Source organism: Phyllopteryx taeniolatus, chromosome 4 (assembly GCF_024500385.1).
Source record: "Phyllopteryx taeniolatus isolate TA_2022b chromosome 4, UOR_Ptae_1.2, whole genome shotgun sequence".
Taxonomy (NCBI): Eukaryota; Metazoa; Chordata; class Actinopteri; order Syngnathiformes; family Syngnathidae; genus Phyllopteryx; species Phyllopteryx taeniolatus.
Window position 1 is genome coordinate 28257558 of NC_084505.1, and position 21621 is coordinate 28279178.

Consider the following 21621-nt stretch of genomic DNA (forward strand, 5'->3'; position numbering starts at 1 on the left):
TCCTCCTCCTCCTCCTCCTCCTCCTCTTCATCATCAGACCTCCCGCAGATGAGCGCCGTGTGTGCATGAAAGGCTCTCTCGCAGCTTCGACGCCAAAACCGGACGATTGCGTGCGGCGGGTTTGACAGCGAGAACACACCCCGGGGCGCCACATCCACCATGGCGTTGACGATCTGCACGAGGTTTACCGACGAATATCAGCTGTTTGAGGAGCTGGGGAAGTAAGCGATCAATATCATTATTATCATCATCATCATCATCATCACCACCTTGTTACATCATTGCTGTATTCAAATGTCAGCGTGTTACGTAATAGGCCACCTTGGTTTTCGGACGCAGATTCCAAGCATGAATAGAACAGTTTGTACGTGTGTGTTGGGGGCGGGGCGGGGTGAGGGTGTGTGTGTGGGTTGCCATGTTTAGTGCAGGCATGTCCAGTGGCATCCAACTCGTCTTAATCCCACATTATATTCCAGGCTCTGTTTACGTGGTTTGCTGTTTGCGCGCGTGACGTCACCGACTCCATCGTGTCCAGTGTTTGCATAGCGACATTTACATACTCCAACCCATGTGCGGGATGGTCAGATTTGGTGTCGCGCAGCACTGACATGACAGAAATATCCAGTTCGAGGGCACGGAGGGATTCGCTCGTTCACTGGCTGCCCAGGTGGGTCCCAAATTGGGACAGAACAATCCTCTGTCACACATCTCGCAACCCTAAACACGTCAACATTATGGTTCCAATAAAAAAGAAGTCCACTCAGCTCCAAAAGCCATTTTATGTTCTTCTGAGACCTTTTAACTCAGCTCATCCCCTTCCTGCACTTTACGCCCTTTAGTTTTCACACCCGCATTCTGCCAAGCAAAACACGCCCGTGAGTCGCCGTGGCAACCCCCTGACAATTTCGAAAGGCCGCGCGTCGGGGCCGTCGTCAAGCGAGTGTTGTTGTGGTGAGAGAACTATTCGTTGGACGCAACTCGGTTATTGCGGTTGCAGTTAGCGGTGGTGAGGAAGTGCGAGAGTTTTTCATTTAGCGGTACGCTCGTAAGGATGGGCACAATGATCGATGACTTGCTCGTTGGGAATTCGGTTGATTGCGTGTAACTGGTTCACGGTTAATCGCCTCTTGAAGAACAAATGTCTCCAACCGAGAAACAGACATCCGTGCTTCGGGAACTCCTCCGGGTAGTATTGTTCTGCACAATACGACAGCGGCATTAAAAGAGGAGTTCAGGACATTCTGTTGAGATTCTCCCATCCTACTGAAATAATACTTAACCGATTGTTTCTTAATGTTCCCTGAGGAAAATGTAGTCACTTACCCAATCTCTAATGTTCATTGTTGTGGCATTGTGGTGTCATTCATTAGTAGGCAGAATTCTTGATTCAGGTCTTGTCTTGTCTTGGATATTATTGGATTGTGCAGGTGTACCTAATGGATGTTTGAAGGTAAATTGATAAGCAACAACAGTGCAATGCAGCCTTTAGCTCAATGCGAAGCCGCACATTTGCAGCTGGTTTGGATCATTTGACATATCGGGTGCTGGTAAACACTCAGAGAAGTATCCCAACGCTTCGCGGCCTGCCGTTGTCTCGACGGCTTTGCCTCATTTGACTTCCAAAAACAAACCGTTTGCTGTCAAGGCGAGCTCAGCCGCACACAGATGTACTCGACACATGCACTTCACAGTCAATCCGTCGGTAGACAAGTACGCTCGTTATGTAACACGTTATGCTTTCCACATTTCTTCGCCAAATCCCTTAGAAAATGGAGGTAAGCTTTAGTGGCAAGCTGCTCACTTTGCAGAACGCGATATAAAATGCCACACAGGTCTGTTTCCCCCCCCCCATTAGACAGTTGTTTTTAGTGCACTTCAATCGGAAATGGTTCGACCGGGTTTCACGAGAGGTGCCTGCTATTCGGAGCCCTCAGGCCACCCTCATCCGTGGGTTTCTAATGGCCCCTTCTCATATCTACATGATGTGGTCAGAGGTTAGAAAAAGTCTGAGTAGCGGTGGAGGAAGAGATTGGATCGGAAAGGCAAAATGTGCACAGACTGAGACGGAGGAGGAATAGCAAAAGGCTTTGTGTGCGTTTGGAGCTGAGAGGAGCTGAGGCAGGCAGTCCTGTCCAAGGCTGCATTTAGAGATGCGGCTCCCTCAAATATAGCTGACCTACTTTTTGGGGGTCTTCACACATGCGCCCCGCCGATCAGCACGGCGGCACGCACGAACGTGCGGACTAACCACCTTTGTCCGTTGTGATGGTCAAATTGTGTCAGCGTCAGGCCGCCGTGTAACTGGAGCCAACGCACCTTTGCGATGACGAAACGTGCCTGTAAATGCTCTTTATTTGGAACTCGGCCTACTCAGAGGTGACTCCCTCATAAAGTTTGACAGGCTCACTAACTACAGCTAACTACCCTTCTCCTCTGGTGCCATTGAAGCTTGAATTACATTGCCCAATTTATCTCCTTGCTGGATGAGAAGAACTACTGTCTATTTATGCTATCATTTTGGAGCCTTCATGAATCATAGAATGTTGGAATTTTGTCACGGGACAAAGGAAACAACGGCCGAAACACCTACAGCAACTAGCAATGAGGTCCAATAGAAAAAATAATCTCTTTACAACTATAACAAGGAATGTATTCATTTCATTGAACAATAAGATTGTTGTGGTGTTTGTCGTTTTCACTGCGTCACACTGAGGTGTGTTTATAATATACTTTCCTTCCCACGTTGCCAAATGAAGTCATCCGAGCAGACTGAAATGTCGTGCCTTTGTACACCTCACGCGACCATACTGTCAAATGTTAGCTTGATCGTGCAGGTGTACCGAATGCTGCGGCTGAGTGTGATCGCTATTCATTTGTCAGATGCAAAGGCTGCGTTACCAAAGATATTACAACGCATGCGTCGTGTCATTGCATTGTCCACCCTCGATCAACACATGCTTTGCACATCAGAGAAAATTTTTCTCCATTCCTATTGTGCCTTGTTTATAAAACATACACTCCACTATGACCCATGTTTGACGACGTTTTGTCCAGGGGAGCCTTTTCTGTGGTCAGGAGGTGCGTGAAGATCTCCTCAGGTCAAGAGTATGCTGCCAAAATCATCAACACCAAGAAGCTCTCTGCCAGAGGTAGGCTACCGACACACGTCCCATGTGTTACGCGTGCATCAAGTGTGAATATTGCGGCCCCTGGATGATGGCGCTTCGGGCTCTTAGAGAGAGCAAGTGAGTGTTTGTAGGAAGGAGGAGACAGAGAATCACCGGGCGTTTTACTTGATCATGTTTTTTTTTTTTTTGATATGACTCGTGCACAGAAAATAGCAGTATATGACTTAAATGTGCGCGCGTGCGTGTGTTCTGAATCGATTCAGAGCTCTTGGCTGGTCTTGGCGTCCCAGGGGCAGATCTCTCGCAAAGCCGACCTAGTTCTTTCACATCCGTCACTGTAATTGCAGCCGCTGGCCTGGTTGCCTGCAGGCTTAAAGCACACATACACTACGTACGTACGCGCATGTACGTTCTTGCACTTTATGACACACCACCTCAAGCGCACATACATACGCACCCATACACTCACAAATAAATACACGCACAGGCACACACGAATGACACAGGCGCCACCAAGAGCGCAGAGTAACCAATCGCAGAGTAACCAATCGCGCGGCCTTCTGCTCAGCCAATGGTGCGCCTTCATGCCAGCGTGAACCGACGGCTGCCGTCTTTTCACACAAGGTCTACAGCCGTTGTAGCCCTGTAGCTAAAATTGAAAATTGAAAATTAAAACCACATTTGTCACGCACCAACACAGCCTTTTAAGGCTAATTTTGCAGAGCAAAATTCACTTCATTCTGTTGTCATTTTATACTCAAGTAAATCCCCTTTTATCTCAGGTGATACGGTCCAGACCCGCCTGCCAAACATGAAAATACACAACGTGCACACTTTGGCATTTACAAAAAATAAGAAGTATTACGGAATAAAGGCAGCTTGTAATGGCAAAGTAAACTGCAAATGTTATTAGTTGCAGCTTTGGGAGAGAAGCAGAAGCATATTTTCACTTTGACTTTTGACGGTGCACAAGGTACAAATACAGTAGTTCAAACGCAAACGAAAAAACACTTTCACAGAATTAAACTTAGCAACGCCTAAATTCCAGCAGATGGTGCCAAAGTAAAATTTGATTGCTTTGGCCTCAGCACACACACAAAAAGACAATGGAGTAGGTTCCCAACAAAATTAGCCAAAATGCAAATTTGCGAAAGCCGAACCGCGGGTTTGCGATGGTTGACTGTATTGAAAAACCCCATAAAACCAATCCCTTCAAAAATGTGGTGATTATAGCGGTGGTGCCAACACTAAACTGATGAATTCACGAGTTTTTCCAAGTTGCGTTGCAAGCCAAATTTTCCGAGCTGCAGATACTTCACCACTTGACCAAAGTGTTTTAAAAATAAAAAAAATTACAAAAAGGAGCGTGACCGATGCTCTTTCAGCCATTTTGTTTTTAACAGGACAAAAGGTCAAACGCACAAAAACAACACAAGAACACTCGCAAGGTCAAAACTCACGTTCATACGCTTACGCAGTATTCCTCACGAGGCACACAATTGTGACTTGCCCCAGTGTACCCTGTATTCTCTTTTACTATATTTTTATATAGAATACAGAGGTATTTTTCTTTATTGTTATTATTGTTACATAAATCATACATAACATATGTATGATGATATATATATATATATATCGGCAATGTAGCTTGACTTTGCACAGCCCAATTGTTGAGGCTTAATCAAATGCTTCAAGACACAATTAATCAGCTATCAATTCCACAGAATTATGAATAAACCATTTATTGACTAATGAATTCTTATTATGGATCTTGTTATGATAGATGCCTAGTCTTCCAAGGATTGGCCCTGATAAACGTTGTTGACTATGCACTTTTCACTCTCGTTTATGATTGATGCCGTCGTCATGTCCATGTGAGAAACATTTCCGTGTTGTCATTATATTTGGCCTGCAAGACCATATCAAATGTGTGTTAGAGCTGGCCCGCCAGTATATAGCACACGCGCCGCTAATATTCCAAATCCCAGAATGCTTTGCTCGCGTGTCGGCCCATCAGTCCAGACCGGCGAGCGCCCGTTCCCTTTCTGTTGCGGTCGTTAGCGACTATGCTACGGGTCTCCGCGAGCAAATTTACGCTTCCCCTTCCCAAAAATGGCCAAAGAAAAGATGGAAAACGGTTCACTTCCAAGACAGATTGTCTGTTCACTAAAGTCAAGTTTGTCGTGTGCTGAGCAACGTGGCTCCAACAAAGAATAAAACATCATTGAATTGTGTGTGTTTTTTTTTTTTAAATGCCCTTTATTAACTCCTAGGCAGGGACTGTTAATAGTTTGAACTTTGGGTTTTTATTGAAGGACATTCTTATTTTTTTGGGGTTGTTTTGTTGTTGGCCTGTGAAAAAAGATTTACATCAAAAAGAAAGGTAGTTGGAGAAAGATAAATAGAAGATGGAAAGACAGAAGAATTCATGTTATCTGTTAAAATACAAAACAACAAACATATAGCATTAATGTCTTTTATTGCAAATTGGATTTCTCGTGTTCATAATATTGAAGTTTGTTTATTCCAGATTCAGTTTTTAAGCAAAATGTAAGTTTGTTGTCGTATGAGCAACTTTAACGCTACATTTCTGCAGAGAAGGGGAACATGCACGTCACAGTGATTTTTCATAAAATATTGAGTTTGGCCCGCGACGTTGTCCCAATTTTTCATTTTGGCCCACCGTGAATTTGAGTTTGACACCCCTGCTCTATATTGTGATGTTGTGCCTTTTACACGGCTCCTGCCGTCTGCCTGCTATTTGCATATTTCCTCCAAGACTAATAATATGTCACCATCTATGCCTGTCTTCATCCCCTTGTCACTCCACGTTTCAAACGTCTTCTCTGACTCCGCCTCTTTCTTTCCGCAACAATTTGCTCTTTCGCTCGCTCATGTGATCCCGTCGTGCGCCCGCCGTTGGTAATCGACACCTTTGCAGCGGGATCAGTGATCCGCCACATGGCATGCTGGGAACGATTTAAAAATAACTGCAAAGGGATACCTCACCACATATGCATTCAGCTCACACACTCACACACACACTATAGCTCTGTTTTTGTGTGTGTACATAGCTGGCATGCGGGCGTGTCAGATATGGTCTTACCCTCTTTCCGCGATAAGCCCTGGAGTTGCATTGCCGATTCCCTTCTCTCTGGCAGGATCACGGCTGCCCACCCCCCACCTAGCCTGGACCCGTTCCCTCAGTGTCTGTGTGTGTGTGTGTGTGTGTGTGTGTGTGTGCACGTGTGCTCGCCCAAGCATTTGTGTGTGCGTGCGTAAGTATACAGAATCGAAATGGGTTTAGTGTGGGATTGGTTGTGGGAAATGCAGCAATAATGCCGTATTACAATTTGTGTGTATTGTGTTTCTGGTGTTGCATGCACACGTGTCCCTCAGTCTGCAATCCTGCTTGTGTAGCATCCCATGAAAAGCAGCAGATGAGTCAACGCATGCAGGAAACAAGCAGGAAAAAGAGGGAGGAAGTAAAGGGGAGGAAGCGTTTGTGTGTGTGTGTGTGGCATATTCCTCACAGCATATCTACGCTCTCCTCACATGCGTGCATCAGCGTCACGGCGACCCTGTCTGCCAGCTTTTGTCACTTTGTATTTGCTCATGATGGGCAGCGTGGGTCTAGCCCATATGTGTGTGTTTGTGTGTGTGCTTGTTTGCATGCCTCATCTGGTTATGTGTTTGTTTATATGCATATGCGTGTCCTTGTTTGTGTGTCTGTGCGCTGACTTCACTTCCCGGAGATGCTTGTGTCTCAGCTGTTTGTCCGGGGCAATAAAGACGTCTCACGTTTGCCTTACGCACGTGCAGAGGTGGGTGAGAAGCCAAATATTGTACGGAAGTAAGACTACTGTTACTTTAGACTCATATGACTCAAGTAAAAGTAAAAAAGCAGTCCTCCAAAAAAAATTACTTGAGTAAGAGTAAGAAAGTACTGAGTGAAAAAAACTACTCAAGTACTGAGTAACAAGTGAGTAACTTTAATAATTAGTACTCGTAATCACTAGTAGTAATAGTATTAGTAACAGTCATTGATTTTTTTAAATCAGAGCATGAACGTCAAAATAAAATAAAAATAACTAAATAAAATATGAATGTGCAAGTACAGATATTGCTGCACACATCACTTAGTCTAAAACATAATAAATACAATCTTTGTAAAATAACGAATGAAGGCAAATTATATTATATATATATATATATCCATCCATCCATCCATTTTCTGAGCCGCTTCTCCTCACTAGGGTCGCGGGCGTGCTGGAGCCTATCCCAGCTGTCATCGGGCAGGAGGCGGGGTACACCCTGAACTGGTTGCCAGCCAATTGCAGGGCACATAGTAACAAACAACCATTCGCACTCACAGTCATGCCTACGGGCAATTTAGAGTCTCCAATTAATGCATGTTTTTTGGGATGTGGGAGGAAACCGGAGTGCCCGGAGAAAACCCACGCAGGCACAGGGAGAACATGCAAACTCCGCACAGGCGGGGACGGGGATTGAACCCCACACCTCAGAACTGTGTGGCTGACGCTCTAACCAGTCGGCCACCGTGCCATATATATATATATATATATATATATATATATATATATATATATATATATATATATATATATATATATATATATATATATATATATATATATATATATATATATATATATATATATATATATATATATATATATATATATATATATATATATATATATATATATATATATATATATATATATATATATATATATATATATATTTATATATATATATAAATTATTGTCTTATACTATATTGCTTCCACTTTTGAAAAAGCACAATACTGTAGGCTCACCAGGCAGATTACAAAAACAGGAACAAGGCTGCACTGGATATAAAAAGTATACACACCCCTCTTCAAATGCCAAGAAAAGAATTTTGACCAAGTGAAATCATTTAAAAACTTTTTCCACTATTAGTGTGACCTAGAATTTGTACAACTCAACTGATTTATTTTGATTATTTAATTTAGTTAATTGTATTTATTAACTGATTTTTCATTTTTTTTGAGAGGGGAGAGGAAAATAAACAACTGAAATAAACTTGTTTGTGATAGACTTGACGCTTAACTTGCTGCCTTCTTAGCTAGGTCACCATTGCAAAAGAGATGTTCTGTTTTTTAACTGGTCTTTTACTTGATTAAGTAAAATAAATGAAAATAAATCTGGTTGCACAAGGATGCACTCCCTCTTATAACTGGTATGTGGCTGTGTTCCGAAGTAACGGATCACATTCAAACTCGTGTTCCATGGGAGTCCACACGCACCGGCCACCATTTCAATTTGGAAGTGGAAAAAAACAACACATGCATAAGGCCTTACAGAAAATATTTTTGCTTTATCCACAAAAATGACTAAATGAAGAAGCATTTTGCTGACCAGACATATTGATTAAGTGTGTGTATGTGCGTGTGAGGGAGAGAGAGCGCAAGAGAGAGAGAGAGAGAGAGGGAACAAGATGCGTGTTTTACAGTTACTTGTGTTCCCCAAAAAATAGTGCTAATGCTGCCGTATGCACAGCCAAAACAACAGCAAAACCGTGCAACTGAGCGCAAGGTGTTTTCTCAAGTTAGAAGTGGGCTGAAATGTCAAAGTTTGGGAAGTGACAAAACTACGCTGCACGTTAAAGCTGTTGTTTTGCGTAGTCTGTAATGTAAACACGGGTCGTGCGCGGCTGTCACGACTCACTTTGATTGACCAATAGAAGACTTTGTGTGTGGACACGTGACTTTCTTGTGTCGTTTGATTGGTGAACTTGAGTCAAACGTCACTGTGGTAACCAGCGTGGATTGGAGCAACGGCGCCTGATGCCAAAGTTGAAAACAAAAGTCTCAAAATAGATCGCGCAAGCAATTATTGATAAATAAAAGTAGCGAGCGGTATGTAGATTGTTGTAAGAGAGTAAAAGTACCGTTTCTTCTTAACGTAAGTACCCAAGTAAAAGTAAAAAAGTATGCTTCATTAAAACTGCTCTGACAACTACAATTGATTCCAAATGTCACTTGAGTAAATGTAGTGCGTTACTATCCACCTCTGTTCGCGTGTGAATGTTGCAATGCATTGTGGGAGAGACGCTGATCATGACAAGGCCGTAATTTCAAAGAGGGCGGCATGAGATGCAATAAAGATGCAATACAACAACAACCATTACAATTGTAATGAAAATGTCCTTCATTCAGGCGGCACGGTGGCCGACTGGTTAGAGCGTCAGCCTCATAGTTCTGAGGACCCGGGTTCAATCCCCGGCCCCGCCTGTGTGGAGTTTGCATGTTCTCCCCGTGCCTGCGTGGGTTTTCTCCGGGTACTCCGGTTTCCTCCCACATCCCAAAAACATGCATGAATTGGAGACTCTAAATTGCCCGTAGGCATGACTGTGAGTGCGAATGGTTGTTTGTTCCTATGTGCCCTGCGATTGGCTGGCAACCAGTTCAGGGTGTACCCCGCCTCCTGCCCGATGACAGCTGGGATAGGCTCCAGCACGCCCGCGACCCTAGTGAGGAGAAGCGGCTCAGAAAATGGATGGATGGATGGATGTCCTTCATTCATAGTGAATACTTTCTCTCTTCCGCCACCGTTATTTTATTTGAATAATTTTGAGGTGTCGCGGTAAAAGAAATGTCGTTTATGCGCCAGCCTCAATAGTATCGACTTCAAGTAAAGATCGGTCCTCCTGCTTCTTCTCCTTCTCGTCTTTCTTATCGTCTCTTGTCATCGGCCACTGCGACTGCTCCATTGAAATAAAAGAGGAAGAGGAGAGACAGAAGGGAAGGGATGGGTAGGGGAGAGAAAGAAGGGAGGGATCGGGGGCTCAAATGACTCACTGGGTGCTTGAAGCTAAAAATATATCTTGATTTCTCTCTCTCTCACTCTCTCTCTCTCATACACTCACGTGCACGTGCGCACACAGTGATTTCATCTTTAGAAATAAGCCAGGTTGATTTTATTTACTTTATTCAATGCTCAGTCGTCCGGCCAGCTGGATTTCTTGTGTGCAACTGTGAGGCTGAATCACAAAAGGAAAGGAGCGCTTCCGTCTTTGTGCATTTTTGTATGTGGCTCGTTTAAGCAATTTCAAGAACTGTCAAGAAATTTCCTTCAGATATAGCTAGCATTCAAACAAATGACATCTTGTACTACTTCCTGGCGTACTAAAACCACAAGTGAACATCCAGGAGCACTTAAGAAGAAGAAGAAGAAGAATCATCTTTTATTGTCATGAACATGCATGCATGCACACGAAATTTGTTCTCTGCATTTAACCCATCACAGTGAACACATACACATGTTAGTGGAACACACTGGAGCAGGGGGCAGCTGAAGCGCCCGGGGAGCATTTTGGGGTGTCAGTGTCTTGCTCAAGGACACCACAGCCGTGAGTCCAGGGGATGTTGGCGGATGGTCCAGTCGGGGTTTTGAACCTAGGTCCCCCACGGTGGCAGGCGATGATCTTAACCATTGGGCCACGGCTGCCCAAAGAAAGGAGCTGACATACAAACAACTAAATACAAGAGCTTAAATGACAAAGATTAAAGAACACAAAATACAGATCAGTATATCATGTTGTTACAATTACAGGGGAACTTCTAATGTTAAATGTGTGAATGTTAAAGTGTTACTAAAACATCACATTGTGCAGTTAATACAAGTTGAATATTTGTTGATGGTACACTGGCTTGACAACTAAGGAGTCTGTGGCAACCGCGGAGGCCCCACTTTGGTGGACCAGCCAGGGAACATCTGAATTTGGTGAGCCTGATCATCAGCGCTAATGTTACCGCTCACAGTTGTGTGCAGTGCCTGTACATGATTCGGAATGTGATTTATTGGCTTGACCATTGGTATTTACCGCTGTGGCTTAAAAGTACATTAGACCTCACACCTGCAGGAGCAGCCTTGAAGCATAACCCAGTATTCCTCACCTGTGCTGTAACTGTCGAATTTCAAAACTCTTGTGTTTGCAAACAAAAATCAGGATTTAAATCAAAAAGGCCTGATAGAATAGAACTTCAAAGAAAAAGAGTGCACGTCAAGGTCGGTATACTGATGTGAGAACCTTATCATTCCAGACCAATTGTGAGTCGTCATCAACCTCCGTGTCTTCGATCTGTTTCATCAAACCTTTTCCCTAAACAATCACAAAACGTCCCCTCCCTGCTCCTGTTCTTTTTCCTCTGTCTCATGTTTTTAAATCTTCAGTCCGGTCGCCCTCGCTGAGTGTTTAGGAGTCGTGGCGCTGACAACAGTCCAGCGTGCTCCAATATGAACAGACCGAGGACATAGATATCACGATGCGGCGAATAGCGCTGTCACCTTGGTGAAGGTGGGTCCCGTAAGAGTGCAAATGATGGCTGGATGGATGGTCAATTACGATGTCAGAACACAACCTGCACAATCCAACGAGATCCACGTCATAACAACTCAGTTTTGAGTGACCTTGTCAGAAAGGAAGAAGGATGTTTTCTTATTGTGGTTGAGGTTGCTCTAAAGCACTCCCAGTGCGTCGCATTCCATTAGGAAGGTGTGTCTGAGCGTTGTGTAAAGATGGATTTTGTGGATGAATTATGGTGTGTTTCATTTGGAGCATTTGTCGTCTCTAAATTTGGTTACTGACATTTTTGCACCATTTTTTACATTCATCTAGTGTGTGTGTGTGTGCATGTGTCGCCTATGTACAGTACATTACGAGGCTCCCAACGGTTTTATCTCTGACACCAGCCACATTTGGTTTCTCCTCCGAAGAGAAAGCAAGGGAGTAATCAGTCTCATAATTCCTCCTCTATTGGGAACGGGAGGAGAGTGATAGCTTTTCATTGTCCCTCGGGGTTTCATTAGAACCGCCGGCTTGTGCAGGGCAACGATGCAACCATATGGAGGAGGACTATTTAGCCGCTGGCAGGCAGAGGATGTCGCAGTTCCCACACAACATCGTTTTCATTTAAACTCTTAATTCAATTAGATGCGAGCAGTTCCCGATGTGTGTGCTGCCTGCTATTTTGGTAAAAATACCACAGCTCGGTTTGAAACCGAATGTCAAATTGTCTATCGACTGCTCATCGTAGAGGTGGACGAGAAAGTGGAAAAATCGCCAGATATACTGAAGAAAGAGAAAATATGTGGATGGACTTTAAAATGATGTAAGAACTACAGGCATCACAGTTGTGCGATGCCCCTTTAATCAATGTCGTCGGAACGGAACCACATCGAATGTTAATGACGACTCTATGCAGCCACTGTGAGTGTTTGCCTTTGCAACTTTCTAATCTGTGTGTGATCGGTAGAGTACGATGACAGCGATATATTAGTGATAAACTGTGATGCCCCCCAGGCACATTGTCTTGAATGAATTTCTTCAGGTTGTTTATTGGTCTGCACTTCCCTCTGCCAGGTGTTTGCTATGCTTCACTTTGTATTTTTGTCTCCTCCTGGTTTTGCTCTCGCTGACACTTGGCGTCAGTTCGATTCTCTCTTAAATATAAATAAATATGATTCCGACGGGCTCGCAGGACATCGAAGGAAAGCCTTGCAATGGCAATGAATGCACACACACACACACACACACACACACACACACACACACCTGGAGCTTGACACACTGCTGCAGTGGGGTTGCAGATGCAAGAATTGGATTGTATTCAAGAATTTGGCTGCTGGTGTGGTTGTTTGCATATAATGACCTTGATTAACCCAAACAAAACCCACAAAAAGAGCTGCATCTAAAATGCTGCCTTTTTAACCATAGTGATGCTCAATTTAGATTTGTTTTAAATAAAAAAATATATTATTGCTACAGTGATTGCATAATTTGCTTACACGTGGTTACTTTAACAAGCGGCGGCACGGTGGATGACTGGTTAGAGCGTCTGCCTCACAGTTCTGAGGACCGGGGTTCAATCCCCCGCATGTTCTCCCCGTGCCTGCGTGGGTTTTCTCCGGGCACCCCGGTTTCCTCCCGCATCCCAAAAACATGCGTGGTAGGTTAATTGAAGTCTCTAAATTGCCCGTAGGTGTGAATGTGTCCGCGAATGTTTGTTTGTTTCTATGTGCCCTGCGATTGGCTGGTGACTAGTTGAGGGTGTACCCTGCCTCCTGCCCGATGATAGCTGGGATTGGCTCCAGCATTCCCGCGAGCCTTGTGAGGAGAAGCGGCTCAGAAAATGGATGGATGGATGGACTTTAACAAGCCTCTCAACTTCATGATAATGAAAATAATCATCATCAACTTCAAGATTCTTTTGAATCTTTTGGATCGTTTGTTTTTACAATTGCATTCAATAATTTAAATAAAACAGTAAATCCATAGACACAATGTACAAAATAGGGGGAAAAATAATAAAACACATCAAGAGCGGAGCAGACTTTGATAAAACAGTCATCCTTTCAACAAAACATCGCACAAAAAGTAAGGAAACTTGTTTGTTCGGTAGATTATTTCTGTGTTGTGAAAATACACCTTGGCAATACATCTTATAGCATGGGAAAGCCTCTTTATTTCCCTTTTAACTGGTGCCACATTTGTAAGGAACATGCATTTGTGGGATGAGCAGCAGAGCATGGCCGTAATCAATTAGCTAAATCTAATTAGCTAATGCCAAACAGCTTTTTAAATTATTTTTTTTTTGCCTGTGAGGGACGTCATGTTCCGTGATGAGTCCACATTCTGCCTACGGAAGTTGGATCCTAGAGTCAAAGTTTGGAGAAGATGCAGAGAAGGCCGTGCTGATTGCTGCACAGATCAAATAACGTTTTGATGGACGCAATGGGATAATGGTGTGGGAAAAACAAGGCTTATCATCATCGGAGGCGATCTCAATGCAGATAGAAATGGAGATGAGATTCCGCAGCCAGCCGCAAGCCCATATCTCAGCAGTCTGGGACCAAACTCTGTCCTCCAAGGTGACAGCGCTCGCCCCCACAGAGTGGCGTTAGTCAGAGACGACCTCCAGAATTTGGGCGTGGAAAGGGCGGAATGGCCTGCCGGCAGCGCTGACCTCAACCCCGATGAACACTTGCAGGATCAGCTCGGGTGTGCCGTTCGTGCGACAGTGACCACCGGAACCACGTTGGCTGACCTGTGACAAATGCTGGTTGAAGAATGGAATGCCATCCCGCAGCAGTGTGTGACCAGCGTGAGGAGGAGGTGCCAGGCTGTTGTGGCTCTATTTGCTTGAGGCTCCTGCTTGGCAAATGACAATCATCATCAATCATCCAATCCCATCCAACAAACAAAAAGACAGTGCCAACAGCAAAATAAGATGTTTGGTATTGGCAGAGAAGCTGCGCGTTTGACTTTTTTGGGTCACAACCTACATACTCAGTTCTGCTGCTCATCCCACAAACGCATGTTCCTTACAAATGCGCCACCATATAAAAGGATAATGAACTGGCTTTCCAATGGTATAAGATTTATTGCCAAGAAGCATTTTTACAACAAAGAAATAATCTACCAAAAACAAATGTGCTTACTTTTTGTGCCATGTTTAGTTACTGTCAGAATCAGAATCAGAATCAGAATCAGAATCATCTTTATTTGCCAAGTATGTCCAAAACACACAAGGAATTTGTCTCCGGTAGTTGGAGCCGCTCTAGTACAACAGACAGTCAATTTACAGAACACTTTGGAGACATAAAGACATTGACAAAAAACAACAATTGTGCAAAAAGATGCAGAGTCCTCAGTTCGAATGGCTAATATCGCAATAGTCCGGTGCAATGACCATTGTGCAAAGGGCACTGAGACTTCAAGGAGTGTATGCGGTTTAAAGTGACGAGTAGTGCGATAATCTGGGACAATGGTTGTGCAAATGTTACAGATACTCCTCAATCAGTGTGCAAATGGAGCAGATGCTACTCTGGCATGAGTGGCCACTATATGCACTATATGCATATATATGCCACTATATGCAAATAGTGCATATAGTGCACTGTCATTGTGTTATTTCCATCATTTATTCATTCAAGCTTGTACACACAGTGCTGTGCATACTGTTGAAAATTGGGGAGGTTAGTTTACATGAAGGAAGTGAAGTGTTTTTTTTTTTTTTTTTTTCAGAAAACCTCATTTTGGAAGTTCTGGAGAGCTTCTTGCATGATGCTCGATACATTTAAAACGACTCTTTTGGGTCGCACTGTGTACTGTAGTTTAGGGTTGCAGTTGGGGATGGACGTGTGTTTTGTGTGCGTAATATAAGATCTTGTTTTCGGCTTCTCTTTCTTACCTTGTTTAGAGTTTAATAGTTTTGAGCAAACTCTCAGTGTCGGCCATTTGCATGCAAGGCTGGTTCCACTGCAGAGAGAGGAGAGGAGAGGAGAGGCCTGCCAGCTCTGATTGGCCGTGCAGTTGCTAGACAACAGATGTCCAGCAGGGTGGGGGGTGGACTACCTGTGGTCCATTGAAAGCCAAGAGAAAAATCTGAAGGTAGAAAATGATCGAGTGGATTGCGAAAGTTACTGTATGTGACAAAAATGCGCTGATTCACTGTAAAAAACCAAACCAAACAAAAACATTCACAGTACAAGTGCTTACAAATTTGAATGCAAGCAAGTATACAGTACATATGAAAATTTTTATTTAGCCTTTAATTAATACTGGAGATAAGCACGTGTGTGGACAAACCGCAGTGTAAAACTGCCTCAACACCTCCTGTGGCAGGCCGCGCTTCCTCAGAAGCCGCAGGAAGTACATCCTCTGCTGGGCCTTTTCGAGGATGGAGTCGATGTTGGTCTCCCACTTCAGGTCCTGAGAGACTGCAATTCCCAGGAACCTGAAGGTCTCGACGTTTGACACAGGGCAGTTGGACAGCGTGAGGGGCAGCTGTGGCGAAGGATGTTTCCTGAAGTTCACGATCATCTCTACCGTCTTGAGCGTGTTCAGCTCCAGGTCGTGTCAGCCGCACCGCAGCTCCAGCCGCTCCACTTCCTGTCGATACGCAGACTCGTCACAGTCTTTGATGAGGCCGATGACTGTGGTGTCTGAAAACTGCAGGAGTTTGCGTTGAAGTGCAGTCGTTCGTGTAGAGAGAGAAGAGCGGAGGAGAGGGGACGCATCCTTGGGACGCCCCGGTGCTGATGGTGCATGTAGATGAGGTGGCCTCCCCCAGCCTCACCTGCTGTGTCCTGCCCGTCAGGAAGCTGTAAATCCACTGGCAGATGGCAGGCGAGATGTTGAGCTGGAGAAGCTTGGAGGAGAGGAGTTCGGGGATGATGAGTGCTGAACGCAGGGCTGAAGTCCACGAACAGAATCCTCGCATAGGTCCCCGTGCCATCGAGGTGTTCTAGGATGAAGTGCAGTCCCATGTTGACTGCGTTTAGAATAAGTTGCTCTCATTGCCATGGCAGCCCCACATAACCTCCTTTAGTGATCTGTAATGTTGGTGTACTAACCAGGACACCTCTTATTTGTGTTTGCACTAGCATCAGCGCTGTTGTTACAGTTCACAGTTGTGTGTGATGCTTGTGCAAATTTTGCTGCACAATAAAATGATCACACAATGTGTCATTCATTGCATTGGCTTATTTAGTGTTGGATCCTTGATATGATGTTTTCCTCACCTGGTTGATTTTAAGTCATGTAAAGCACTTTGGGTTGCGTTGCATGTATGAAAAGTGCTATATAAATAAAGAATGAGATAGCTTTTTTTAGTTTTCAAATGCACATTTACACCAATCAGTTTGCATTTAACGTACTGTACTACAATAAAGTAAATTGTACTCATGAAACTTGTGAAAGGTCATCGTTATTGTGAGATATTTTGGAGTCACGCAAGTACAATAGCAACTAGACATGGACGTAATAACTAATTAATTGATCATGAAGAATTTGGTTGATAGTGTGGACTATTGATTAATCAGGTCTTGATTAGCAATTGGGACAAATGGGAGTGCAACCTGCAGAAGTCCACTGTCTTAAGAACAAAATCGTAACGTCAGCTATACGGGAAGTTGGGCTACATCCACGCAGACGGCCGCTTTGGAGGAGGAGGAGCGCGAGAGAAAATGGATAGATGCATCACAAAGGGATTTAGTGTCATTCCGATACCGTGTAAGACTGAGGCTGAGATGGAGAAATGCGTAACTGACCTTGCTGCGAGGCTTCCGCTAATCATCCACTGATGTGACGAGTGAGCCGCCCGTGTCGCCTGCCTGCGTTTGCCTTTCGGGGCTGACGCGACATCCCAAACGTCGCATTTGCAACAAGCAGGTCACACGTCAGATGTACTGTAAATAATCATGCTGTCCTCTACAATTGCTGGTTTCTTTCAGGCGGGAGCCAACGTATGGCAAAAATGTCGCCGTATGCAATAAAATACAGTAGATGGCAGCAGTAAAACGAATGTCTAAGGCACATATGTTGAGTGAAACATTTATAGCTTCTTTCATTAGAGGAATGACTCTTTCATACTGAAATGATAGGAAGGATAATAAATGTACAGTAAGATTAGCAAAGCAGCTGGCACAAATCCACCTCTTTTTCCGCAGTTCGGGGGAAAATGCATCTGAGTTTTGATGGCGTTGTCTTAACTGCACTATTCTCAGCATTGCTCCTCTACACTGTCAAAAAATAAATAAAAAAATCATATGGTAACTTGATGCAAGAGATTTGTAACTTTTCTCAACTTTTGCCTACTGTTGTTGACTTAATTCAGGTTTACAAGTTATGACAAGAGTTCTGCCAACTTGGATTTTCTTGTTGACCCAACTAGGATAATATTTTAAGGCTAACGAAGAAATTCTGGTTTCAATGTCATGTATTTCTGCCTTCACCAAATGCAGATTTTCTTGTTGAATAAAGAAAATACAATTATTTCTTCAATGCCATGTATTCCTAAATCACCAAACACAGATATTCTTGTTGAATAATCCTACAGTATTTGCTCGTGAGTTAAAAATGTACCCATATGAATGAAAGAAACATGGGCATAACAAAATTCTTCGAAATTTCACCATGAATGAACAGGGAGCTAACTGTTCAAACACCCGTTCTGCGCTTCATGTGGAGCAGCAACACTTCGACAAAGGTTTTCAAATACTGCATGACAGAATCTCACCGTATGTTGTCAACAACATACGTTCCTCTGACATTTCTAATAATGCTTTATCCACTTAACCTTCACATTGTCCAACCAGGTCAAAATGACCCATTCTGTTTTGACTGTTCCCTTCTTTCTTTCCTCTCTTTTCTTCCTTCATTCTTTCCCCTTTCCTTCTTCCGCTCCTTCCATCCCTTTTCCCCCTCCATCTTTTTTTCTTCCTCTCCCCTTCCTTCTTTCCTCTTCCCTTCCTCGCTCCCTCCCTCCTTTCATTCCTTCCTTCATCCTCCCTGTACTTCCTCATTCGTTCCTTGACCGAAGGACAACAAGAGGGGAACATTTCATCTAATAATCTTTATCTTGAACAATAATGAATTTGAACAGTTCAAACACTAAATATGCAACTCTGGCAAACTGGCAAATGATTATATTTTAACAGTTTTTTTTTTTTTAACATATCTTCATAATATCTTTGTTCGCTTGCCTGCTAGGGCAAAATGGTTGTCCGCTCCCGGTTCTGTCCAGAAAAAGTTCAAACGCTAGTCAAACTATAGACCCGGCGAAAATCTGTAATTGTCGAAACAATTCAGTTCACATCCAACTGTCCCCGTTTGGTCAAGTTTTCTTCGGGGTTTCAGTAAAGAAATTGTGGACGGACTACCGTCACACGACTCAGGTTCAGTAGAAGGTGCGTTCGCCGCTCGGTCGAGTTCAAACTGGTTCAGACCGTGTGTGCGTGTGCACTTCGGTAATGTTAGGGGGTTTCCCAATGGCTCCTGACTTCACTAAAAAAAATCCACTCAAAAGTCGATAATATTTATTGCGCTATTTTGAAAATCTTATTTAGGACAACAACGAGAGAAATTTGTTGGGCAGACAAGTTTTTGTAAGTTGTAAATGGAAAGGTTGATTTTTGAGTCAGTTTAGCTTCAAAACTTTAATGAGATCAACAATTACTAGTTATGGTTTTTACAGTGTAGTTTTTGCTTTCTGTGTGACAAATATATTTCACCCTGACGCCCAACTTTACTGTAAATAAGCTGCATTGTCAATTTTGCATGCTGCTCTGGGAAGATGCGGCACATAAACAAACACTAATGATGCCAAGAAGTCAGCTGGTATTCTGAGCTGCATATCGAGAAGCGCAGAGGAAGGAGAAAAGGGTGGGAGTAAAAAATAGGCGTCCTATTTTATTTGGAAAAAAAAGAAAGTAGAACCTTGTGCTCTTTTTTCCCTCTCCCTCCCTCTTTCTCTTGCTAGCTGTGTCCCGAGGCAAAGCTGTGAAGTGGGTCATTTTAACCACCGCGCCTTCCAATCGCTTGTTCCAAATGGGAATCAGCAGATTTTGTGTTCCAGCAAAGTACACTGACTTTCTACTTCAATAGGTGCGCTACACCTGCACACCCGAATGAGATCCAATACATCAAAAATGTAGGCCTCCATTAAAATAATGTATGGGCGTCGCCGACTGCAATGTATGGACCGTTCTCAGGATTGTTATCATGCATGATAATACACGAGTGGATGAAAGCACATTTATTGATGTTCACAGTCTCGAAATGTCAGCATGGGTCAAAAGTGGCATCTGTATCTTCTTTTGAAATGCTGACCAAGTGCTCAAGATGTTCAAGCTGGTACGTAGATGGTGGTAATGGGGACAATCATACAATCATACAATCATTGCTGATTTGGGTGGCATTAGAATTTTCACAGTGTGAACAACAATTGTTCTGTTTTTTTTTGGTCTGGATCCCTGCACACTCGCACGTGTGAGCGTGAGTGTGATTGTTTTTTTTCGTCTGTATTTGCCCTCCGTGTCAACTGGTGACCAATGTGAGCGTGAATGGTTGTTTGATTGACCGGGGACGAGTCCCGAATGTACCCTGCCTCGCCTGCGAGCCTGATGTGGACAAGTGGCATTGAAAAGGATCGATGGACTTGTGTGGATCCGTCCATTGATGCCGTAGATCAGCAATATTGCAGCGCTATCTTGTATGGTAGAAACAAACTTAAAGACTAGAAATAAGTCACAAATCAGGGAAAATATAGTTTTGTATGTGGAAGTAATGGCATGTGTAAATGCAAGTTGAAGCAAGGATGCGCGTGTGGGGACCGGCAAGGCAAGCGTGGTCGCACCGAGGCACGTCTGCAGTGACGTGAAGAGCGGACAAATTTTTTTTTTTTTCCAAAGTTCCGCATAGAGACGACCACGATATTAAGAAGAATTCCGCTTCCTATTGCTTTTCACACCGAGCTGCAACAATGCTGAAATACACCCCATTTGCATACGCACGCGTGCCAACTGCTTGTCCTTATTTTTTTCTCCAGGAATGCATTTTTTCACTGTAATGGACTGGCTTTACATTTGCGTTGAGAATTAGGTCAGCGAGTAATGTCTTGGCTGGTTACAGTAAATGGGCGCCTCATACTGTATGTTATGAATGTACTTTATGCGCTGTGTTCTTCCATTCATGGAAGGATGCGATGCGTTCCATTGAGGAAAATCTTTCAGACCAGAAGGATAACGCTCGTGCTTTCTAAAACTTTGACACTCCCCTTGAGATTCCCTTTGATTTCAAAAGACTCCAGTGTGTAAGTTTCCCCTTATGATTCCGCCAATGTCAATTTATTCATCTGATTATGGTGCACTTGTGTATAGGAATGGAAATTGAAAACTGGTTCTGTTTTGAGAACTGGTTCTGAGTAATTTGACTCCAGGGATTCGTTTGTTTGCGTGCCCGGTGATTCCGCTTATCGATTCCTCGTACGTTGCAAAAGAGTGATGGCGTCTGTATCGTTGTACGATATCAAAATACTGTCTACTGTACAATATATCCCTCTATCATTTATATCGTTATTTTAGAATCATTTTTTATGAGATGTTTGGGATCCCCTGGAAATCTCTGGCACCCCAGGCAATTGCCTGTTAGCCAAATGATGAGTCCTCACCTGATAACAATGCATAATAATAAATACATTGATAGAAGGAAGAGGCAAACATCACAATCAATCCATTAATGAACTTGTGGCTGAACAGAGCGCAGATTTCAACAGTTCATTTGGAGTCGTGACAGTGAAGGTTGATGTGCACACTGTGGTGCTGTCTGTTAAAGGCCCTTTCCCATGAACATGTCGGGTCACATTATTTTCATCCAACACTTCAGTTCTGATAAGGGAAGAGCTGCACAAGCCCGCCACACGCACGCACGCACACACAATGATGCAGAGGCTCACACGGTGACAAAAATGCAGCCGACGCCACGTCAGATGATTCAGAAAGCCAATCACTGCACTAAAAATAACAGTTTTTCTGTGTTTGTGTCGCGTGTGTTTCTCTTTCAGATCATCAAAAGCTGGAGAGAGAGGCCAGGATCTGCCGTTTACTGAAGCACCCCAACATCGGTGAGCCGGGATTGCTGC

The 21621-nt window shown here is 43.7% G+C and overlaps 1 protein-coding gene across 16 annotated transcripts in view; it reads left to right on the forward strand.

Moving 5' to 3' along the window:
- Positions 1 to 21621, forward strand: part of camk2d2 (calcium/calmodulin-dependent protein kinase (CaM kinase) II delta 2) — a 44647-nt gene continuing 23026 nt past the window's right edge. For 14 of the 16 annotated variants that reach the window (XM_061771295.1, XM_061771301.1, XM_061771304.1 and 11 more), the window contains exons 1-3: positions 13 to 221; positions 3055 to 3149; positions 21544 to 21603. In XM_061771295.1, the coding sequence (XP_061627279.1) occupies positions 160 to 221; positions 3055 to 3149; positions 21544 to 21603 (217 nt within the window). In that variant the 5' untranslated portion in view covers positions 13 to 159. Of the gene's footprint in view, positions 222 to 3054; positions 3150 to 21543; positions 21604 to 21621 lie in introns of all 16 variants that reach the window. The other 2 variants (XM_061771312.1, XM_061771296.1) reach the window with 2 other exon arrangements.